This window comes from Diabrotica undecimpunctata, chromosome 3, assembly GCF_040954645.1.
Source record: "Diabrotica undecimpunctata isolate CICGRU chromosome 3, icDiaUnde3, whole genome shotgun sequence".
NCBI classification, from domain to species: Eukaryota; Metazoa; Arthropoda; class Insecta; order Coleoptera; family Chrysomelidae; genus Diabrotica; species Diabrotica undecimpunctata.
This window is the reverse complement of record NC_092805.1, coordinates 21906560-21926288: the sequence shown is the minus strand read 5'-3', so window position 1 is coordinate 21926288 and position 19729 is coordinate 21906560. Positions and strand designations below refer to the sequence as shown.

Sequence of the window (19729 nt, the reverse complement as noted above, 5' to 3'; positions counted from 1 at the left end):
CAGGTGGACAATAATTAACAGTTTCTTTTATTCATTCATTCTTTAATTTTGTTTTGTTAATAATTTAGAAATATATTTAAAAGATTCGTGAAATTTTCTCATGATTATAATAATAAAATAAAGTTGCTGAATATGTTAACAAACGAAATATAGTTGAGAGAAGAAGGATGTGTCGAAATTGAAGGTTATTAGTATTCTTTAAACTTAACCAGTTGAGTTGTCAAGTCAAATATAGAAAATATATTTACAATGACGAAACTTATGGAATGGCTCTCTGGAGCCGGTGTATTATTTGCCGTGTGGTTTTATTTAATAACAAATAAACCCAACAATTTTGTTAGAGAACAATATGATTTAATATTATATTCGCCAATTATATTTGTACTTCTGTTTGGGGTAAGTCATCAACAGATAATATTTTGTATGTTATTAACTATTTTCTTTTAGTTGTACGCGGCTACTGTTGTCTTATACAGAGTATACACTTTTAATGACTGTGAGAAAGCAGCTGCTGAATTACAAGAAGTAAGTTACCTAATTTGTAAACCTAATCAACTTATGTTATACTTGTTATGAAACATAAAGTCCTTTAATCGCAATGATATAGTTAATCATGTTAAAATCTTCCTCTAGGGCGCTTTCTGATAAATTTTACGTCAATTTGTTGTCTTTCTGTGGAGAGAATAAACTGACTAAGATATGTCCAATCTTATAATATTTATTGTGGTATTAGAAGTTGTTATAATTGTTTGATTTGTTCCAGCAATAGGTATATTTGAAAACAACTATAACATTGACTTTACAATTATTCATACAGATATTATGTAGTATATATTTTGCAGGAAATCAAAGAAGCAAAAGAAGAACTGAGCAGGCTAGGATTCAAATTCCAATCCAGTTAAATATCTTTACAATATTTTTATATTTTAATAAATAAAAATCTAAATTATATATTTGTATTAAAAGACTGAACAACTTCTATTTTCTTTTATTTAGACACTTTTTTGGCATATGTGAACAAGATGTGAGACTTACATAATTTTTATTATAGAATTCTCAAAGAAGTACAATACAAAGAACGAACTATGGCCACCACCTAATTGGGCACAAAATTCATATCATTTAGAACCCCTGATTGCATTTTATTACTTATGTTTAAGGTCAGGTTCCTCGAAAAACCCTGTTTTTTTTTAATAAATTTTATTTATAAAGATATTTGAAAATCAAAATTTTTACAGATGAAAGTACATATTAAACTACTTGAAAATTTTTTTCCAAAATTGTGGGTTTGAAGATGGCTGCCCAAGCTCATCTGATTTGTTGTGTCATCATTTCTTGGAAACGAATCACCCGAAAGAAAAAAAATGAAACAGTTTCATATTCTGTATTGAAGTGGCTATGGTCAATACTACATTTTCACTGAAAAAAAAAACAATATGGTGTGGACTTTTGAATTTTTCGTATATTAATTGTTAATAACTTTTAAATAACAATAAATATTTTGGTTGAAGCACCCACCATAGAGACATCTAAAGAGTAAAATCCCATTTAATTCATCTTGATAAGTAATAGTTTCAAAATACGAGTGACACCCAGTTGAAAAAATGTGGTTTCGAGAAAAGTTCATTAACCATCATCCAGCCCGCTTGAATAGATGGATTAACCACTTGGATCGCTCTGCTCTTTCCTCTTTTCTACCTACTTCAAGATCGCGCAGCCTTTGGGACTAATTCTATACTATTCTTAAGACTATTTTCTAGAAATTTTTGAACAATAAATTTTTTTTTTTTTCGATTTTTTGAAAATTGTTTCTAGGAAGCTGGCTTAAGTGATAATAGTATCAGAACAGTGCCACAATAGGTAGTGGTAAAAGTAAACTACATAAAAATATTTTAAATCCTCAAACTTGTGAGATAATTGCCAATGTATTTCAATGCATGGAGAAAGGAAAAACTTCAGAGCAACTTAAAATTCCTTTTAAGAATGTCCAAGATTTTTTAACTCTATTGGAAAAACTACAGTAAATGAGAAAATGATTAAGGGAACCAGTGTGTTTGTTTGCCAAAGCTTCAGTTTTATGTCAAATTAAGTGTGAAGCTGTAAGGTTAAGGGTTTTAGTTGATTTCTGTACATTTGTATGAATTAAATATATGAAATTCCCATCAGTTATAAGGGACATTTTTAGTGAGTGTACCAGTGAAAATATTGTGAAATTTTTAAGAGACTGTAACATATTGAACCACATATAAGTATGTTATTTATTTGTTATTTGTAATCATTATTGTTTGTATTAAATTCATCCGCTAATAACCAATATGGTTGATGCGGCTGCCTTTAAATAAATAAAAAAAAAAAAAAAAATATATATATGAAATGAGTGATAAAATTTAAAGGGAACAAGCAATAATCTGTGATGGTTGCAGTAGGATAAGGAGAGGATACATCTTTACTCCATACCTTGGTTATTTTATTTGCAGATGTTATATTGCCTATTTTTTTTTGCTCTTTGGTTATAGTATAGGTTTTCTATGATTTTAATATCCAGTGGTCCATTTGTACATCTTTGTATATACATGCAGCAGTGCTTTAAAATAAATAGGGCATCTCAGGTTCCTAGACTATTGCAGAAATATAATTAAGTCCTTATTAATGATGTTCACATTTTTTGGACTTCCAATTCTTCTTGTTTGTTCGATGGGTATAACATTTATGTTTTGTATTTATATATTGCGATAAATAGTTCGATAATTACATATGTATTAATATTATTCAGTGCATATTATTTTTATTATTATGCACATTATATATTGTATTTAAATGTGTTTACTACTTTTTCTTTTGTTATTTTTGGGCCAATTTTGATTTTTTTTTTGATGTTTTGATTCTTGTCTCATTCTAGAATAATCTTTCTATACAGAGTAGCCCAAAAGTCTGGAAACGGCCAATTATCTCGTAAATTGCTAGTCATAATTGTACAAAATTTGAGGTACACCTATTTTGGGATACGGAGATTCCATATTTGATATTTGCAATGTTGTCAGATTTGACGTTTCTCTTTTATTATTAGTAACTTTGGTTTTTCAAATTCATCACCCTGTATATTCAGTCATTATTGGAATCTCCTATTCAATACGAGTTCAACCATATGTAATACTTATTATTTTATGTAGTCTGGAAAGTCTTAAATAGATAAAACGGAAGTCTGGCAACGCCTAATTGTCTCAATAAATTTTTTAATACATACTAACTATTTTCAACTACATTAAAACGTAATAATTGATAGATTACAAGATTTTTTAACATAATGGTTACTTTATCAAGTGTTCAAAATGTGCTCCATTTGTGAGTTGACAGTACCGTAATCGATGGTAGAATGCGTCTACCACATTTCTCCATGATTGTCTAGAAATTATTCGAGATTCATCGATAATTCGCTGCCTTAGCTCCGCAAGACTTGCTGGTTTGGTTTTGTAAACTGAATTTTTCAAGTATCCCCAATAAAAATAATCTTTAGGATTGAAATCAGGTAAACGTGGAGGTCATTCAATTCTACCTCGTCTAACCAATCCATCGTCCAGGAAATACCTCATCTAAATAACGCAAAATGAGCTAAAGCTCCATCTTGCTGAAACCATATCTGATTAAAATTGGCCCCAAACAAGTTTCTCAGTGTAGGTACAATTTCATTTCTAAGTAACATTTCGTAACTATCTGACGTTAAATTTCCTTCGATAAAAAATGGTCCAATTAACTGAGTACCTACTATACCTGAACATACATTTAATTTTTGTGGTCTTTGAGTATGGTCTTCACGCTTCCAGTGTGGATTTACGTCACTTCAGTACCTTAAATTGTGTCTGTTTACACTTACACACAGTGTAAAGGTTGCTTCATCGGAAAAACATATTCTGTTAACGAAATTTTCATCATTTTCAAATTTATCCATCATTACCTCAGTAAACTCTAATCTACGATCGAAGTCATCTTCACTTACTTCTTGCAATAAGTTAATTTTGTATGGTTTAAATTTATTCTTACGTAATACACGTTAGACTGAAGAATGACATACATCATGTATTTGTGCAACCCTGCGTGAGGATGTATGTGGTTCTTCAACAAAACTTTGAATTATATCTAAAGTTCTGTTGTCATTCATAACTCTTTTCGGTCTACCTGATCGGTACCTATATTTTATTTCTCCAGATTCCTCAAATCGCTTAACAGTTTTTTGTACCGTCGCCTTATGAATAGAAGAGCGGTTTGGGAAAGTATCATTGAACAAGTTGGCTACTCTTCACAATAAGATCTTTTTTCTGTCTCATCATTAGAATAGTAATTCGTTATTTTTCGTTAAGGGCCATTTTAGAGAAGCAATTTATCTTGTAAAACTCTTCGAAACATAACTACTGTCAGTTTTAGTTAATAATGTAAATGGACATGGTGAACAAATGTCAAAATCACAGCATTCTACATTTAAATAGGTGTATCCTCAAATTTTGTAAAATTATGACAAGCAATTTACGAGATAATTGGTCGTTTCCAGACTTTTGGGCCACTCTGTATATTCTTTCCATTGTTATCTGTTAGAGCATTACAAATATATACATTACCAAAACCACTTCCTCTTTATTTGTATTGTGCAATTAAGGCTAACTAAAAATTCACTAACAACAAAAAAAAACAAAGTCTATCACTTGCAGTATATATTTCTGGAAATATAGTACATATATATTATTTTATTACAAATACTAAATATCGTTACCTTATAAACTTTGCCAAATCGGCTTATTCACAAAAGACACGGAACGAACATCATAAAAGCCTGAAACAGAAAAAAAGTTTCTTTGATGTAGTTTTTGCAGTACTTTAATTTTGTACCTTTGTTGGGAGTAATACCACACTTTTTAGCAAAAAAAATAATTAGTGTTACTTAATTCTGTTCTCGAAATGCAGCACAATTAACCATTCAGTCAAGAAGTTAATAAAATTCGAGCTACAGATTGTCCAAAATAATAAGATTAATCAGATTAATCCTAATTTTTTATGGATCCCACCCCATATCGACATTCAAGATAAATGCGGAAGTCAAGCAAGAGCGTGAAAGTGTGACAAGTGATCTCAAAACGCTTTTTAAAGAGTGTTTGGTTAATGGCATAGTGAATGTTTTATTTTGCAATCAAAATTAAAAACAGTAAAACCGAATATACGATGGTCGAAATACACACATGTCCAAAAGTTTGGAATACGTACAAATAATATATCTACGCCTATGGTGGTTTTAAAATTGTTATTAATATTCATTCTATAGCATTTTTAAATGAAAATGATAAACAATTTTAATCGTTTTTGTATGATTTTGATCACATTCCGATACACATACGCTGATTAGGGTATTTACACATTTTTTCAGTTTGTTTAAATTTGAATTGAGCCGTTTAAAAATGCCTAGAAACGTGATATCTCATTTTGACATATCTAGAGTAATTTATTTGTTACAACAGGGCTTTAGTTAAAGTTATAACGCGAATATTGTTGATGCTACTCAGAGTGCTGTATTGAATATTTAAAAAAAAATTCCAAGATACAAATGACGTTAAGGATCGTCCCAGAAGTGGTAGAAGTCGATGTACAACAGCAGCACAAGACAAGCAAATACCATTGATAGCTCGTAGAAATTGGCTTGGTATCTGATTCGCGAACAACACTGGTTTGGAGGGCCCCAGGACGACAAACCCGATTAGAAACACCCCAACAGCGTGTCCCATTTGAAGGTGGCAGTATTATGGTTTGGGGTGGTATTATGAGTGGTACACGGACGCCACTGCTGGTTCTATAGAGAGGACTCACTGATGCTATGTACATCGAGAAAGTTTTAAATCCTATCGTACGTCTATTCCGAGGGGCAGTAGGTAATGAATTTGTGTTTATGCATGACAACGCACCTCCTCATCGAACAGCAGCAGTACAAAATTTTCTGGAAGAAGAAGAAATATCTACATTACAGTGGCCCTCGAATTCACCGGACATGAACGTTATTGAACAGCTTGGGACATTCTCAAAACACGCATCAGAAGCGAAAAAATCCCCCTATTACACTTCGAGAACTAAAAGATGTTGCACGTGAAGAATGGGAGATAATTCCGCAAGCCCAGCTCGACCAGTTAATCGGCAGCATGCCAAATCGCCTACAGATATGCATACAGGCCAATGGAGGAATTACTTATTATTAGTTTTATTAAAAATAATTTCTTTCTATACTAATTTACTTATAAATGTAAGTTGTACATTGTAAGTTTTTCACTCCTAATAACTATTTAAATGGGAATAAACCACATTGACGTTTCAATTTCCACTTCGGAAATCGTTCTCAAAATACAAACATTAGTAAAAAAAAAATGAAACGTCAATAAACGTATTGTGGCTTATTCCCATTTAAATAGTTATTAATTTAAAATGCCACAAGAAAATAGCTTCAGAACAATATTTGTTTAGTATTGTTAAGAATTAAAACAAAATGATGTTTAACTATTTAGAAGAGTTTATATATAAAAAAAGATGAAATATTCTAATATTCCAAACTTTTGGACATATGTGTATAGTCTTAGTACTCGTTTTGTGTACAGTTTGCACCCGTTTAGATATATCTGAAGGATTTAGTCAAGAACCGAGACACTTCACTAGTTGTTCATTATGCATACTCTGGTATTATCCTTAACAAAAGTTACAAAAATATTGAGGTAGCAAAGATCATGTAACAATTACCTCTATAACGTATCAGTCTGAATCAGACCCACTTTCAGACAGGCACAAATCATCATTGAGCAACCTCGTGTCAATTTTCATAGGAGCGTTATTGCTACCGTTGCTGTAACCGTTCGTCTTGCCAGCTGGAACGTTATTAAATATTGGATTGACTATTGTGGAGGGTTCGTCACTATCCGAATCGCTGCCGCTACTCGATGACGATGAGTCGCTCATCACTCCAACGCCGTTGTCGATCTATAACCAAACGATTTGTTAAGTAATGATAATAAGTTGCATGGCAAAAGTACCAACGTCAAAGATATTTCCCACTGCATTTTAAAGCTTACAAAGATAATAATTAATTCCTAATAGTTTTTTACATTTTGTATCATAGTTTCTCATTTTAAAATTTTTAAAACTAAACAAAATTTTTATGGAAATTTTTTTAGTTTATCAATACAATTAGTATTAGTTTTAACAAATTTCACGAATCGTGATTAATGTACATAACAAATGTTTTTGTAAAGGTCTATTGGAGGGTACCAAATGTTTGTGTTGTGAAGTCACTCGGAAATCTTCAAACTGACAGTCAGGCGGCCATCGCCAAGTGTATTTTATTAATTCGTTCGAAGTAATAAAATACCTCAGACATGAATGTTTTAAAGGAACATTTAATGTTTATATATAAATTAATATGTACATATTACAAAATTGATGCGACAAATCTGTAAAATAAAAAACCCTCATCACAGATATGAATTTTTTAAATATTATAAACAAATAAAGATATTAAAAATAGAAATATCTTTTTTGAGTATTTTTGTATACCTCTTTCAATACTTGTAACACTTGTATTATAAGTATCTTTTCTTATCGCTTGGATATTGATAACAATTAACTGTATACAATTTTGAATTCAAAACTTTTTATACATAAAAAATTTAAAGTTTTACGTTTATATATATAAAGCTGTTTACAACTCTACAAAGGAACAACTTCCAAAGTAAAAATAATAGGGAGATTGTATCAAGGCTTTGCAGTAAACAAAGGACTCAAACAAGAATGTTGTCTGTCGCCTTTTTTAAAGTTTACTTGATATAAGCTCTAAAAACATTGAAGAAAAATGCAGTGGAATGGGGATACTCCTAAACAACAATAGCACCCTATATACACTTTGTTTTGCAGACGACGAGAAGAAAATTAATAGAAGAGTATCGAAGATGAGGTCTGGAAGTAAACACAGGGAAGACAAAAAAATGTGTACGTGAGGAGACAACGAAAAGGTATTATTGGAAGATGGAGAAGAAATTGAATGTTTTCCAAAATATAAGTACCTAGACCTACAGATATCTAAAGATGGAACACTTGACAAGGATAAATAGAATCAATCTAACAGTTAAATCCTGCTCCCCAATTATTTTTCTTGTTTCTAGTTCTGTTTTTTCAACCATATATGGATGGTGTTATGCAAAAAGGAGTTAAACCACAAAACATTAAAAATTGATTCTAAGCAAATGGTAGATAATATTGCTATTTAAATAATGCAAAATGATTTATTCACATCGATATTTAAAAGAGTGATACAAGTGAAATTTTAACCAACAAACTGAATGTTAAACTTGCAATTACGCAGAAAAACGTTTAACCATTAATTTAAGCTAAAAACCACTCAACGCACAGTCAGCTATTTTAAGTTTAAGTTTGGTCAAATTGGAGAATCGTCCTTATCTTGTATTATCTGGTTAATAAGACTTACGAGGATCAAAAAAAGGGTAATTAAATAAACTTCCTGATGAAAGAATAACGAATGCCATCAATCACATTAAGCTTTTTCTAGGTATATGTCGCATTACTGTAGGCTTGATACAGAATCGCATTATCTTGACGCTAATGTGAACTTACACAAAATGTACAATTTCTACCAGAATGCTATAGAAGACGGTGATAACTCAGTTAGCTTTTCCACTTCCACAGAAACCTAAAAACGATACCTATATGAAGTATGGCAAAGCTAACATTCTAAAACTTAACTAAAATGAAAACATTCCAAACATATTGAAGAGATTAGAAACTTTAAATTGCATAACCATCCATCTCTCAATTCTATGACTTTACCATTCTTATTACCAGGACATACTAGGAGAAAAAACATTAACAAAATAGAAAGAGGAGAAATGGATTCAATTGACAAACTATTGGAATGTATCACAAACAGCAAAGGTGACTCAGAGAAAGAGAAAGTGAATTGGTTCAAGACTCATGAAATCAAAGTTTTAAAGAGTGAGTTTTCTTGCTCTATATGAAACCAGACACAACCGAAGAAAACGTGCATACAGTAGATTTGGAAAAAAGACAAGAAAGGTCGACTGCAAAAATCGACCAAAGATATGGAGTTGGATCAGCAGGCCAAAAGGTAAACCACTATCCAAAGAAAAAAATGAAAGATCTCAAATAAATATTAAAGCTAAGCTAAAGACAACGAGATCTAAAACCATTTTATAATTTCTTTAGAACAGCTGAACATGGTGACTTTTTTGATGATGGTGATAGTTTTGGAGTAGAAAATGTGGACTTTGACATTGATGAAGAGGATTAAAATTATTTGAAACACTTTTAAATAATATTAAAATTTTTAATTACTTATAATCAAATATTTTGTCCTCCACTTTGTATTAATAAAACAGGTTTTAAGTATGTGAGTTACTGTGTTTAAAAAAACTTACTTTCTTTAAGGTATAACCTAGAAAGCAAAAAGGATTTATCCAACATTTTATTTTTTTTTTTACACAGAAACAATTAGTATTTTTTTTAATTGTGTTGAAAAAATAATTCCAACTTTTACTGATATAATGATATATCATAAGTATACTATAATAAATAATGTGATTTGCAACAGATTATAGACTTTGAAGCTATTTATCTCAAATCAGTCTTGTGTGGGTTGACTCTTTTTTGCATAACACCATCCATATTATATACGGTTCTAGACATCTGAAATATTTATATTATAATTGTAAAAGTTGTTTTATTGTGGTATAGAAAAGATTCACAACCTAATAATTTTTTATACTAACCTTAACAGTGGGCACTGGAGTGGGATTTGGCCGTTTTTCCGTGGGTGGTCGCTGGTTGCTCGAATTTTGAGATGATCTGGAACTGTGCATACCAGAAGAGCTGTGAGCATTTCTAGAAGGAGGTCGAAGATCCGAAAAGTCGTCTATGCCTATCATCGGAAGGCTGGCAAGAGTACTATGATTATGTGATCTAAAATAAATTATTATTAACAACAATTACGTCACTTTTAGACTAGCTGTATGGTAAATGCGCCGAAATAATTCCATAGATAACTGCCTCAGAACACTGCATTACTATTTTAAACGATTAATAGTGTAGCAAAGGTATCAAGCATTTTTTAAGACTTTCTTTATCTCTTTTCGTTTCTAATGTTTCTTAATTCTCCCCTTGCAGCCCCAAAAAGTTAAGTAGCGCCCTTTTTCTTATCTTTGGTAATTTTACCTATCTCTCTTGTTATCTATTTTTCTGTCTTTTATAATCCATCTTATCTTTATTTCTTCTGTTGGGCCCATTCCCGGTTTCAAATTCTAATTTAGAACTCTGACTCGCTCTCCACCAACCATCTAGTTGCCGTTCCCAGTGTCTCCATTGGTGACCTTTCTAGCACCGTCCAAAAAAGGTTTCCGAGGTTACAAGTTATAGTTACTTAAGTGTTTTTTTTTTTTGTGAATTTAGTTATTATTCACGTATAGATTTTACATCAATAAAGATATTATTGCATTGAAGATGACTCTAGTATTAATTTCTTAGTAATATAGACATAAAAAATAACTGAATAAATGTAACAAAAATGATAAATACATACTCGTTAGCGATATTGTGCAAATCTCTCTTTGGACTCTTGACTGGATGTCCAGGAGAGGGGTAACTGGGACTCGCATGCAGTGGCGAATGTTTTGGCACCAAATGTGTAATTTGTCTATCGGCCCCTCGACGACTGCCGCTAGCGACTTTCGTCTTGTTCGAAACCCGATGACCTACGCCCCCGTGAACGGCGCTTGCCGTGGAGTTCGTACCTCCTGGAGGTGTTTGAGATCGCATTGGGAGACTCTGTTGTTGTTTTGAGGAGCTGTTCGAAGGCATACTACTACCACCAGATCTGTCATTGCTTTGTTGACTTAACCTATCAGCTGAAAAAAAATTTATTAAAATTAAGAAAAAAAATTAGCTCTATTTTGATATAAAAAACATGCATATATGTCATGAGAAACGTATTTTATTTAAAAAATAAATGAACAAAACGATTAGATACTATTAATTGAATTCAAAATATTTGCGGCCACTGTTTGACTGGCAACCTATTATCAATGTATTCTCCTAATTTTAAATTGAACGTAGTGATCCTGTAGTGGTATCTTAGACTATAAAATGTATTTGTTTTTGGAAATAAATAAATAAATTATATAGTAAAAAACATGGTAATAAAAATGATATCTGTCATCTCTAAACTGTACATGTAGGTATATAACTTGGTATTGTAGGTATATAAAAATATTATAGATAACTTGAATTAACTCTCTTTTATTTGCTACAAGGAGCATTCATAAAATAAGGTTTCCATGAATTTTAAAAATACACTGCTTTATTTTTTTTCTTAGTTTTATACATCGTTTTAAAACTTAAAACTTATGCAATTTTTCTACATAATCACTGTTTCTGTCCAAACACTTTTGTAGACGATGCTCCTACTTTTCTCTCCCCATGATATAGAATTCTACCACCAATTCTTTGAGGAATTGAGTAACCTCTTCCTTGACTTCATCATCAATACTGAAGCATGTGCCACTCAAGTATTCCTATAATTTTGGGAATAAGTGATAATCACTTGTACTATGTCCGGACTGTAGGTGGGGGCACAATAGTCCAGACAAAGTCTCTCAGTAGTTGTTCAGTTTGATGTGAGACATGAGGTTGAGCGCTGTTATGGAGTAGCCTCACACCACTGGACAATCGACTATATCTGCTGGATTTAACTATTGTTCCATGAGGTAAAAAGTCGATTAACAGGAGGCCTTTCCTGTTCCAAAAGACAGTTGCCATGACTTTCTCGTTGAGTGATGCCATTCATGTGATTGCTGCTTGGTTTTGGAGATAAAGTGAAACAGCCATGTTTCGTCACCTGTAACAATGGAATCCAAAATTTCTTCTTTGTCTTCACATTGTTGCAAAAACTGCTGGACACACTTGACACATTGCTGTTTGGCATTTTCTGTAAGCAGTCGCGGTACCCACAGCGCACACTCTTTGTGATAGCCTAACTTTTCTGTTAATATCTTATGAATTGTGGTGTGGGAATACTCAGGAATATGCAAAGCAAAGTCGTTATTGGTGAACCTCTGATTTTCAAGCAATATTCTTTCAACTTTTTTGATATTTTCGTCTGAAAGTGAAGGTCTTCCGCTCTGATCTTCTTTGTGAATTTCTGTTCAGCCTTCACTGAATTCTCTACACCATTTGTCAACATATTGAACAGATACTTTTCTCCATAAACTTTGATCAACTGACAGTAAATGTCAATAGGTGAAACCCGTTTTGCCCTTAAAAAGCTTATCACAGCACGAATTTCACATACAGTGGTAACAGCGAGGCAAGAGTGGTGGGGCGAGAGAGAGGGAGAGTTGATGTGTAAGGTGGTGTTGCCAGATTTCTCCCAGTATATCTCATTCTTTTTCAGCGACATAGGGAAACTTTTTTACAAATGACCCTCATACATAACATAAAAAACTACACTCAAACTATATAAACAAACTTTGAAAACAAAAAGGAAAACAAATATTTTCAGAAAAAGATGATTTAAACAAATTTTTTCAGAGAAGATACACTGGCTCATTCCTTACTTTAATTTCAGCTACTTTTTTATACTAATCAGTATAGGAAATTCTTATAACTATTTTGTCTTAAAGTTTAAAAATATTTTGTAACTATTGTTTTTCATTGAAATAATTAATAATATCTTACCTTTTGACATATGAGGTTTGTTATATTCACTCCTAGTTTTCTTGACTTGAATATTACAACTTAATTTTTCTAAAGTGATCTCTCCAGTAACCCTGTCAATTATGAGTACACATTCTTTAGTATATGGTTTTTGAGAGCCTTTAAAGACTGTTTGTGGAATACCCGCTCCATCTGTAATAGACAACACATACTATGAGTAATCTGTAAGTAATCTAGATATAAATAGAAAAGATGCAATCAATGCACATAATGATCTATGTAAAACTAAATAATTAGAGATGTCAATGTTTATAAATTGGCTTTAGCTAAAACTAAATAGTTTAAAAAATTTATTAATTTTTCTAAATTTACAATACTGTCCTAATCCCAAATCTTAAAATGTTTTATTTCCAATCTCTATCACCAAATTGACCAGTACATTAAAAACAGTCGATAACATTCATATAAACCTATGCCAATAGTAGATTTACAAAATGTATGATGAAATATAATTTGGTGAAATCTTGCATTTTCTAGTGCTTCTATAATTCAATCCACATACTCCTTCACTTTTTCCTTTTCCTGCGACTCTATACAAAAGCAAAGAAATGTTTTTTTAGTAGCCAAGATGATGCCAAGTACAAAAATTTTGTGCAATAAAGGCAAGTCTATTTTGCTTATTGTATTTTCAAATATTCTTTCTGCACATGTACCGGACTATTTTCAAATATTCTTTCTGCACATGTACCGGACTATTTTCCATAATTCTGTCCAAAAAACATCCATAGCATGGTATTTTCTATTTAGTTTTTCTTGTTGTATTTAACACTATAGAGCGTTTCACGTTAAGAAAATACCATTAGGCTTATAGAGATCAGTGTTGCCAAAACTCTCAGTAATGCGGTTTACTAGATTGTCGATATATTTTTCGAATTTCCATTTTCAATTAACATTTAACTGTAAAGTCAGAATAACAACTGAAGAACCACAAAGCCGTATTATCATTATGTAGTCTCAGAGAACGACATAAAATCGCTGACATATGCACACCGTATTATTTTAAGTTGCAATTAATAATTAGATATATGCATTCCAAGCCGTCTGTTTATTTGCTTTTAAATCTTTAATAGCCGGCAAAGTGCATGATTTAACTAAGCAATATTTTCTACTGATTTCTATGATTCATGGTATATGATATTCTTACAGAAAAACAAATAAACTGTCGTTACTATAATTAAAATCATTTTCCCTACTTTTCATCTCTTGTTTCGAATGGGCACTTTTGGTCAATTATGTTAAAAAACATTAATTTAATTCATGTCTGTGAAAACGAAAATACAAATTATACAACCCTGAATCGTGCTTGCGTTCATCATGGCATCGCTGTGCTTCTATCGTCCATAAGAAATACATGGCCCTATATCCGCAATGTTATTTTCTTAACGTGGAACGCCGTATAGTGCCTAACTTGTAATGTACAGTAATTTTGGTAATTTATGACTTACCAATATTTTTTATGATTTATTCTTTTTCTTAAGATATTTCTAGATTCATCATAATTTGTTTAGTTATTTTCAGTCCAAAATCTGTGAACCTTTTGGGTTTCTTTCTATTTTAATATGAATAATCTAAATCTTTAACCTATTTTCCTTATATACAAATACCTTATCATACAAAATGTGTTCTATTTTTATATTATTCTTTTTATTCTGTTTTATATGAAGTTTTACACCCCTCTATTGCTAGTACTTCATGTAGCAAAGTCCTCCATATTATCTGGTGGCTTTCCATCAATACATTTTATTTATTTCTGTACTTATGTTCCTTTTGAGTATTGATTTGCAGTTTCAGTTATCTGAAAATAGCCTTTTGGGTTTAAACCTCTTTTTTAACTTACCTGTAAATTACAGGATTTTAAATATTTTTTAGATAATTGCTATTATCAGTATCTTCTTTTCATAACTGAGTCACTTTAGTTCATTACTATTTTTGGATGTTCATGGTTAATAGGAACATTTAAGACTATTCTGTTCTTTTTTTTTCAAATTTTCAATTCAAAATATTGCATCACATATTCCATTATGGATTTGCAATGTATAAAATATTTATAAACTTAAGAATAGTGGTAAAACATGTAGTTCTATCACCCTTGTTTGAGCAAATTTGCTAGACTACAATAATCATAACTCTGTAGATAAATACAACAGAAAGTATTTATTATACATACAAAATTTAGCTTTAGAGCTGAAATATGTCTACCAATCAAGTTGTTTCAATATGGAGAAAATAAAAAATATTTAGTTTGTTTTTGAAGCACCTAAAATGGTACGGCCCAGGTTGCTCCTGACTGAATAAGATAGGTGTTGTGGGTGAGGAAAAGTTGGTGAGAACAATTGATGATTAGAGGATAGAACTGACTATATACATTCAGTATAAACTCTCTAAGACTGAATAATAGTCTAATCATATGAAGCTCTAACCATAAATTTCTTTGGCCATGCTAAAGGGAGATTATTATAACAAAAATTTTGTTTACCTAAATGAGGAACTGTAACAGTAACTTGATTAACTCCAGGAACTTCTATAGTCGCCTTTTTATTAGTATCAACTGAAGCTGGTTTGAAATCATCTAAAAAACACATTTATTAGTTTGTCACATTCAAAGCATGCCAAGGGTGGAAACTTACATTTCATTGTGTGAAATGCTTTAGATTTCGGATTAACAAAGCTTTGTCCAATCTTTAATTCTCTAATCTCAGTGCCTAATCCTAACTTTTCAGCCATATTTCACTTTTTAAACCATCCTATGGTAGGTAGGTTTTTGAATAAAAAAAATTAAATATTTCCTACGCTAGGTTAATTCATTTGACGTCGATTATTTAAAAATCCCTACAGCACTTCGCTTACATGGTCGAAAATAATTTAAATCGCAAAAAAGTCTGAAAAAAAAACAACATATGAACACACGTATTGAAAGGTAAAATGTAAAATATTGACCTACTTTTTGACATTTGACCGACCACTTTCTGACAGCTGAGAAGAAACGTCGCAAAGACATTTATAGATAAGTTTGTTCGTTATGTATATGTCCAAATACTAACATGTGGTGATTGTTATTACAAGAATCCAATATATTAAAATAAACATAATTTTACAAAAACGTTTTATAATTTTTAAAATTAAGTTTTCGTATATCACATATATGCGTTTTTCTCAGCTGTGATTTTAAATTTACTAATTTTTTATAAATGTTGATCAGTTTAAGTACACATTCAAATCAATACATTTCTTTATTGTATTTACTGGAAATTGACAACAATTTCAGTTGAAAATATTATGTTTATTTTGTCTTTTCGATTTCCTGTTTAAAAATCATACATTATGCAATAATTAATAACATGCCACAAGAAAACAGCTTCCAAATAACACATTTCTCGAAAATTACCTTTTAATAGAGCAACATTTATTTGACTGAAGTTTATTGGTTTTTAAGAAAATAATTTAAAAGTTACTTTCTATACACCACAGAATATATAAAAATGCTATAAATATAAAAAATGTATATGCCTATGATAAAAATAAATGTTGCAAATTGCAAAATAAGTCAAATGTCACAAATATATATAGAGATGGGCTCCTTGCTACACCAAATTCTAATCTTGTGTTTCTGTTACTTTGATGCATTATAAAATAAAAAATAAACAAATATTAAATAATGGAATTAGATGAATTCTGCTGCGTTTGTGTTCAAAAAAATTTACATTTAGAATACATTGAAAATCGTGACGAGAATGATATTAAGTATAGTGAAAAACTGTGTTTGTGTGACAATAACCAGGTAAAACTCATTTGTTTTGTTTAATTCAGAATTATAATATATTTTTTTACAGGAATGGAAAAGAGAATATAAAATATGCATAAACTGCATTGCACAACTGAATTTGGCATACAACTTTATTCAGACCTGTTTTAAAAGCAAAGAACTGAGAAAATCTATAAAATCAGAACAACAAAAGGCTTATCCCTGTGATCAGTGCAATAAAAAGTTTTTACAGAAATCGTCCCTATTGACGCATATAATTATAATTCACAATGAGCAAAAAGTTGAAGAAAGTGAGCAACATTTCGATTCCCAAGATAATACAATAGAAATAGATAATGACAAAGTTAGTGAATGTGTTATAAATGAGGAGAAAACAGAAGGAAATAACTATTCTAGTGAAGAAGAAGAAGAAGAAGAAAAACCGAAACCAGTATTAAAGAAAAAATATAACAAACTTAAAGTCCCGTTGACCTGTGAATATTGTGGCAAGAATTTCAATAGAAGGCAGCATTATACTGCTCATATTCGTGCCAAGCATACTTTTGAGAAACCATACAAGTGTGATCTTTGTGATGCAAAGTTCACTAACTCACATAGCCTCCTTGTTCATAAAAGAAATCACAACAATGAGAAACCATTTGTGTGTTCTTATTGTGGAAAATGTTTTGTATGCTCTGGTGATTTATACCATCATAGCAAAATACATTTGAATAAAAGAGAGTACAAGTGTAATTTGTGTGATAAAAGTTTTAACACTACAAGTATTTTAAGAACTCATAAAATATGTATGCATGTTGAACCAAAAGACTGGAAATATATTTGTAAATACTGTGAAAAGAGATTTCCCATAAATTCGAGCTTGGTTACTCATATGAAGAGACATGAAGGTATCAAAGAGGTTGATTGTCACATATGTGATAAGAAGTTTTTTGATAAATCTGAGTTGTCCAAACATTTCAGGTCACACAATAATGAAAGGCAGTTCAAATGCAACCTATGTCAAGACAAAGAGTATAAAAACCATTATGGTTTGAAGAAACACTTGAAAATTATTCATAATATAGGATCAATTAACATTCCAAAACCAGAAAAGAAGTTCGCCTGTCCTCTGTGCTCAAAAACTTTTGCTTTTAACAATAAACTACAGAAACACCTTTGTACTCACACTGGAATAAAACCTTTTAAATGTCTCCATTGTGATAAAAGATTCATAGAGAACTATTATATGAAGATGCATTTAAAAAAGAAACATAATATTGATAGTACAACTGCTGAGGTAGGATAATTATAGGGCCTGAGACTTTATTCTCTTAATTTTTTTACAAACTTATAGTCTAGGTAGCCTGGGAAATACTTATGTTAAAGAAAAATAATAGTTTTCAATAATCATACAGGGAAATAGAAATAGTTTTGTATTTTGTTTTAAAGTAGAATAATTTGAGTATACATATAGAATATAATTGTAGAAACAAGACTGCAACAACTATTTCAAGTGAAAAAATTATTTCTATACATAATATCCCAATTTTTTTATTCTCTTGCTATTGAATACTTTTAAAATGACTTTTTGAATTGATCTATGGGATCTGCATCACTTTCTTTTAATATATACATTAAATTGTTGTGAATCTTCAAAGTTACTAAGTGTCCTATTATTCTTTTAATTTAAAAATGTTTTAGAATTCTTAACATCTTAAGACACCTTTATGACATCCTGTAGGTAAACCAGTTTAAATAGTGTGTCACTGTGATTATTATATTATGTAAAAATAGACTCTATTTTTCAGACTAAAGCAAGTATTATTTTAAACAGTGATTTTGTTCTTTACGCAATATATACAATATTTATATATCATAGTATTTCATTTTTGAATAAAAGTTTTTATATTTAAATTAAAAAATGGTTTTTATGTGTTTATTTTATTACTAATCCCTCAAGGCCTATTGGAATAGCTAATTCTATTCACTGAGTGTAGTAATATCATGTCTATAATTTTGTGCATGATCAAATTAAATAGGTTGTCAAATGTCGCCAAATGTTGGTGTATATCCTACAAATTTGTTGTAATATTATGGTTGTTCTTTACTTGTAAACCTTAAAAATCAGAGGATCTCTTAAACTGATCCATTTTAGTAGCCCCTGTTAAAAGATTTTATGACATTGGATCAATCTGGATCAAGTATCCAATCAAGCTTTTATTCTTTTTTTTTTATTTGTTGTTCTATTCTGATGGGTAGCATGTTATATAGGAAACCCACTGCCAAATACACCAACAATTCGAGGTATTTATGTCTTATTTTTGAGTATGCATATTTTGAAATGTGTTTTATCTTCAGACATTTTGACTAGTATCATGTCAACAATATCATACTTTACTGCCTTATGTTATGTAACTAAGATAATTTCTTACTCCCTATTCATCTTGTTACGACTCTTCTGTGAATTATAAGTTACAATTATAGATTTATATATTTGAAATGACCAATTCTATAATTTTAGATGGTTCGGTTGTATTGATAAGCATTTTGGGAGCGTAAAATGCATGTACAATGTTAAAGAACCACTTATTACAAGAAAGTCTATGGCGCATTGCTCACAGATAATTTGAAGTACAAAAAACCACTAATCAATTTAAAATTATCATACATAAATTGATTTTGGGAAGAATAACTAATATAATTTATTCAAAATAAAGTGCATATTTGGCTACAAGGAACTTCATATAAAAATTATTCCAGGTTAAGAAAATACAGTTAAAAGTGAAAGTGTGCAAACATAATAATGTTGTTTAACTTTTGAATCTTAATTTTTTAAATACATATCTCGCTGTAATTGTATCTTTGACATTTCTCCAGGACCGTGTTGGTCTACCTCATGTTCTAGTGTGCGGAGTCCGTTTTTCTATTATTTTTGGCCATCTATTTTCAGGCATTCTCGACAGGTGTCCATACCAGCTTATCTTTTCAATTATGTCTAGATCAATTTCCATTTCTCTCCGAATATCTTTGTTCCTCATTCTATCAAGTGTAGTGAGCCCTGGCAACATCGTCTCCAATAGTTCATTTCCATGGCCTTATTTTTTTATTTATATCCCAGAGTTTGGCGTCGTACAACTGAACAATTTCTATTATTGTTAGTCCAGTTGTCAG

General features: G+C 30.8%; 4 protein-coding genes across 6 annotated transcripts in view; 2 read left to right on the top strand and 2 right to left on the bottom strand.

Annotated features, from left to right (window-relative positions):
- The first annotated feature begins 189 nt into the window (after positions 1-189).
- On the top strand, positions 190-979 carry Dpm3 (Dolichyl-phosphate mannosyltransferase subunit 3). The gene is made up of 3 exons (XM_072524254.1): positions 190-396; positions 448-525; positions 843-979. Exons 1-3 carry the CDS (start codon positions 250-252, stop codon positions 900-902), a joined length of 285 nt encoding a protein of 94 aa, XP_072380355.1. The 5' UTR covers positions 190-249; the 3' UTR covers positions 903-979.
- Positions 980-4688: 3709 nt separating this feature from the next.
- Positions 4689-15751, bottom strand: Eaf (ELL-associated factor). The gene is made up of 7 exons (XM_072525505.1): positions 15444-15751; positions 15293-15385; positions 12778-12948; positions 10625-10949; positions 9819-10008; positions 6763-6999; positions 4689-4822 (listed from the first exon to the last, which is right to left on the bottom strand). The coding sequence occupies exons 1-6, from the start codon at positions 15538-15540 to the stop codon at positions 6775-6777; spliced, it is 1101 nt and encodes a 366-aa protein (XP_072381606.1). The 5' UTR covers positions 15541-15751; the 3' UTR covers positions 4689-4822; positions 6763-6774.
- LOC140436570 (protein Malvolio-like) overlaps positions 15559-19729 on the bottom strand; it is an 80657-nt gene continuing 76486 nt past the window's right edge. For all 3 annotated transcript variants that reach the window (XM_072525498.1, XM_072525496.1, XM_072525500.1), the window contains exon 10: positions 15559-15695. In XM_072525498.1, coding sequence (XP_072381599.1) covers positions 15632-15695 — 64 coding nt within the window. In that variant the 3' untranslated portion in view covers positions 15559-15631. The remainder of the gene's footprint in view (positions 15696-19729) is intronic.
- Positions 16384-18456, top strand: LOC140435512 (uncharacterized). The gene is made up of 2 exons (XM_072524253.1): positions 16384-16594; positions 16647-18456. The coding sequence occupies exons 1-2, from the start codon at positions 16472-16474 to the stop codon at positions 17862-17864; spliced, it is 1341 nt and encodes a 446-aa protein (XP_072380354.1). The 5' UTR covers positions 16384-16471; the 3' UTR covers positions 17865-18456.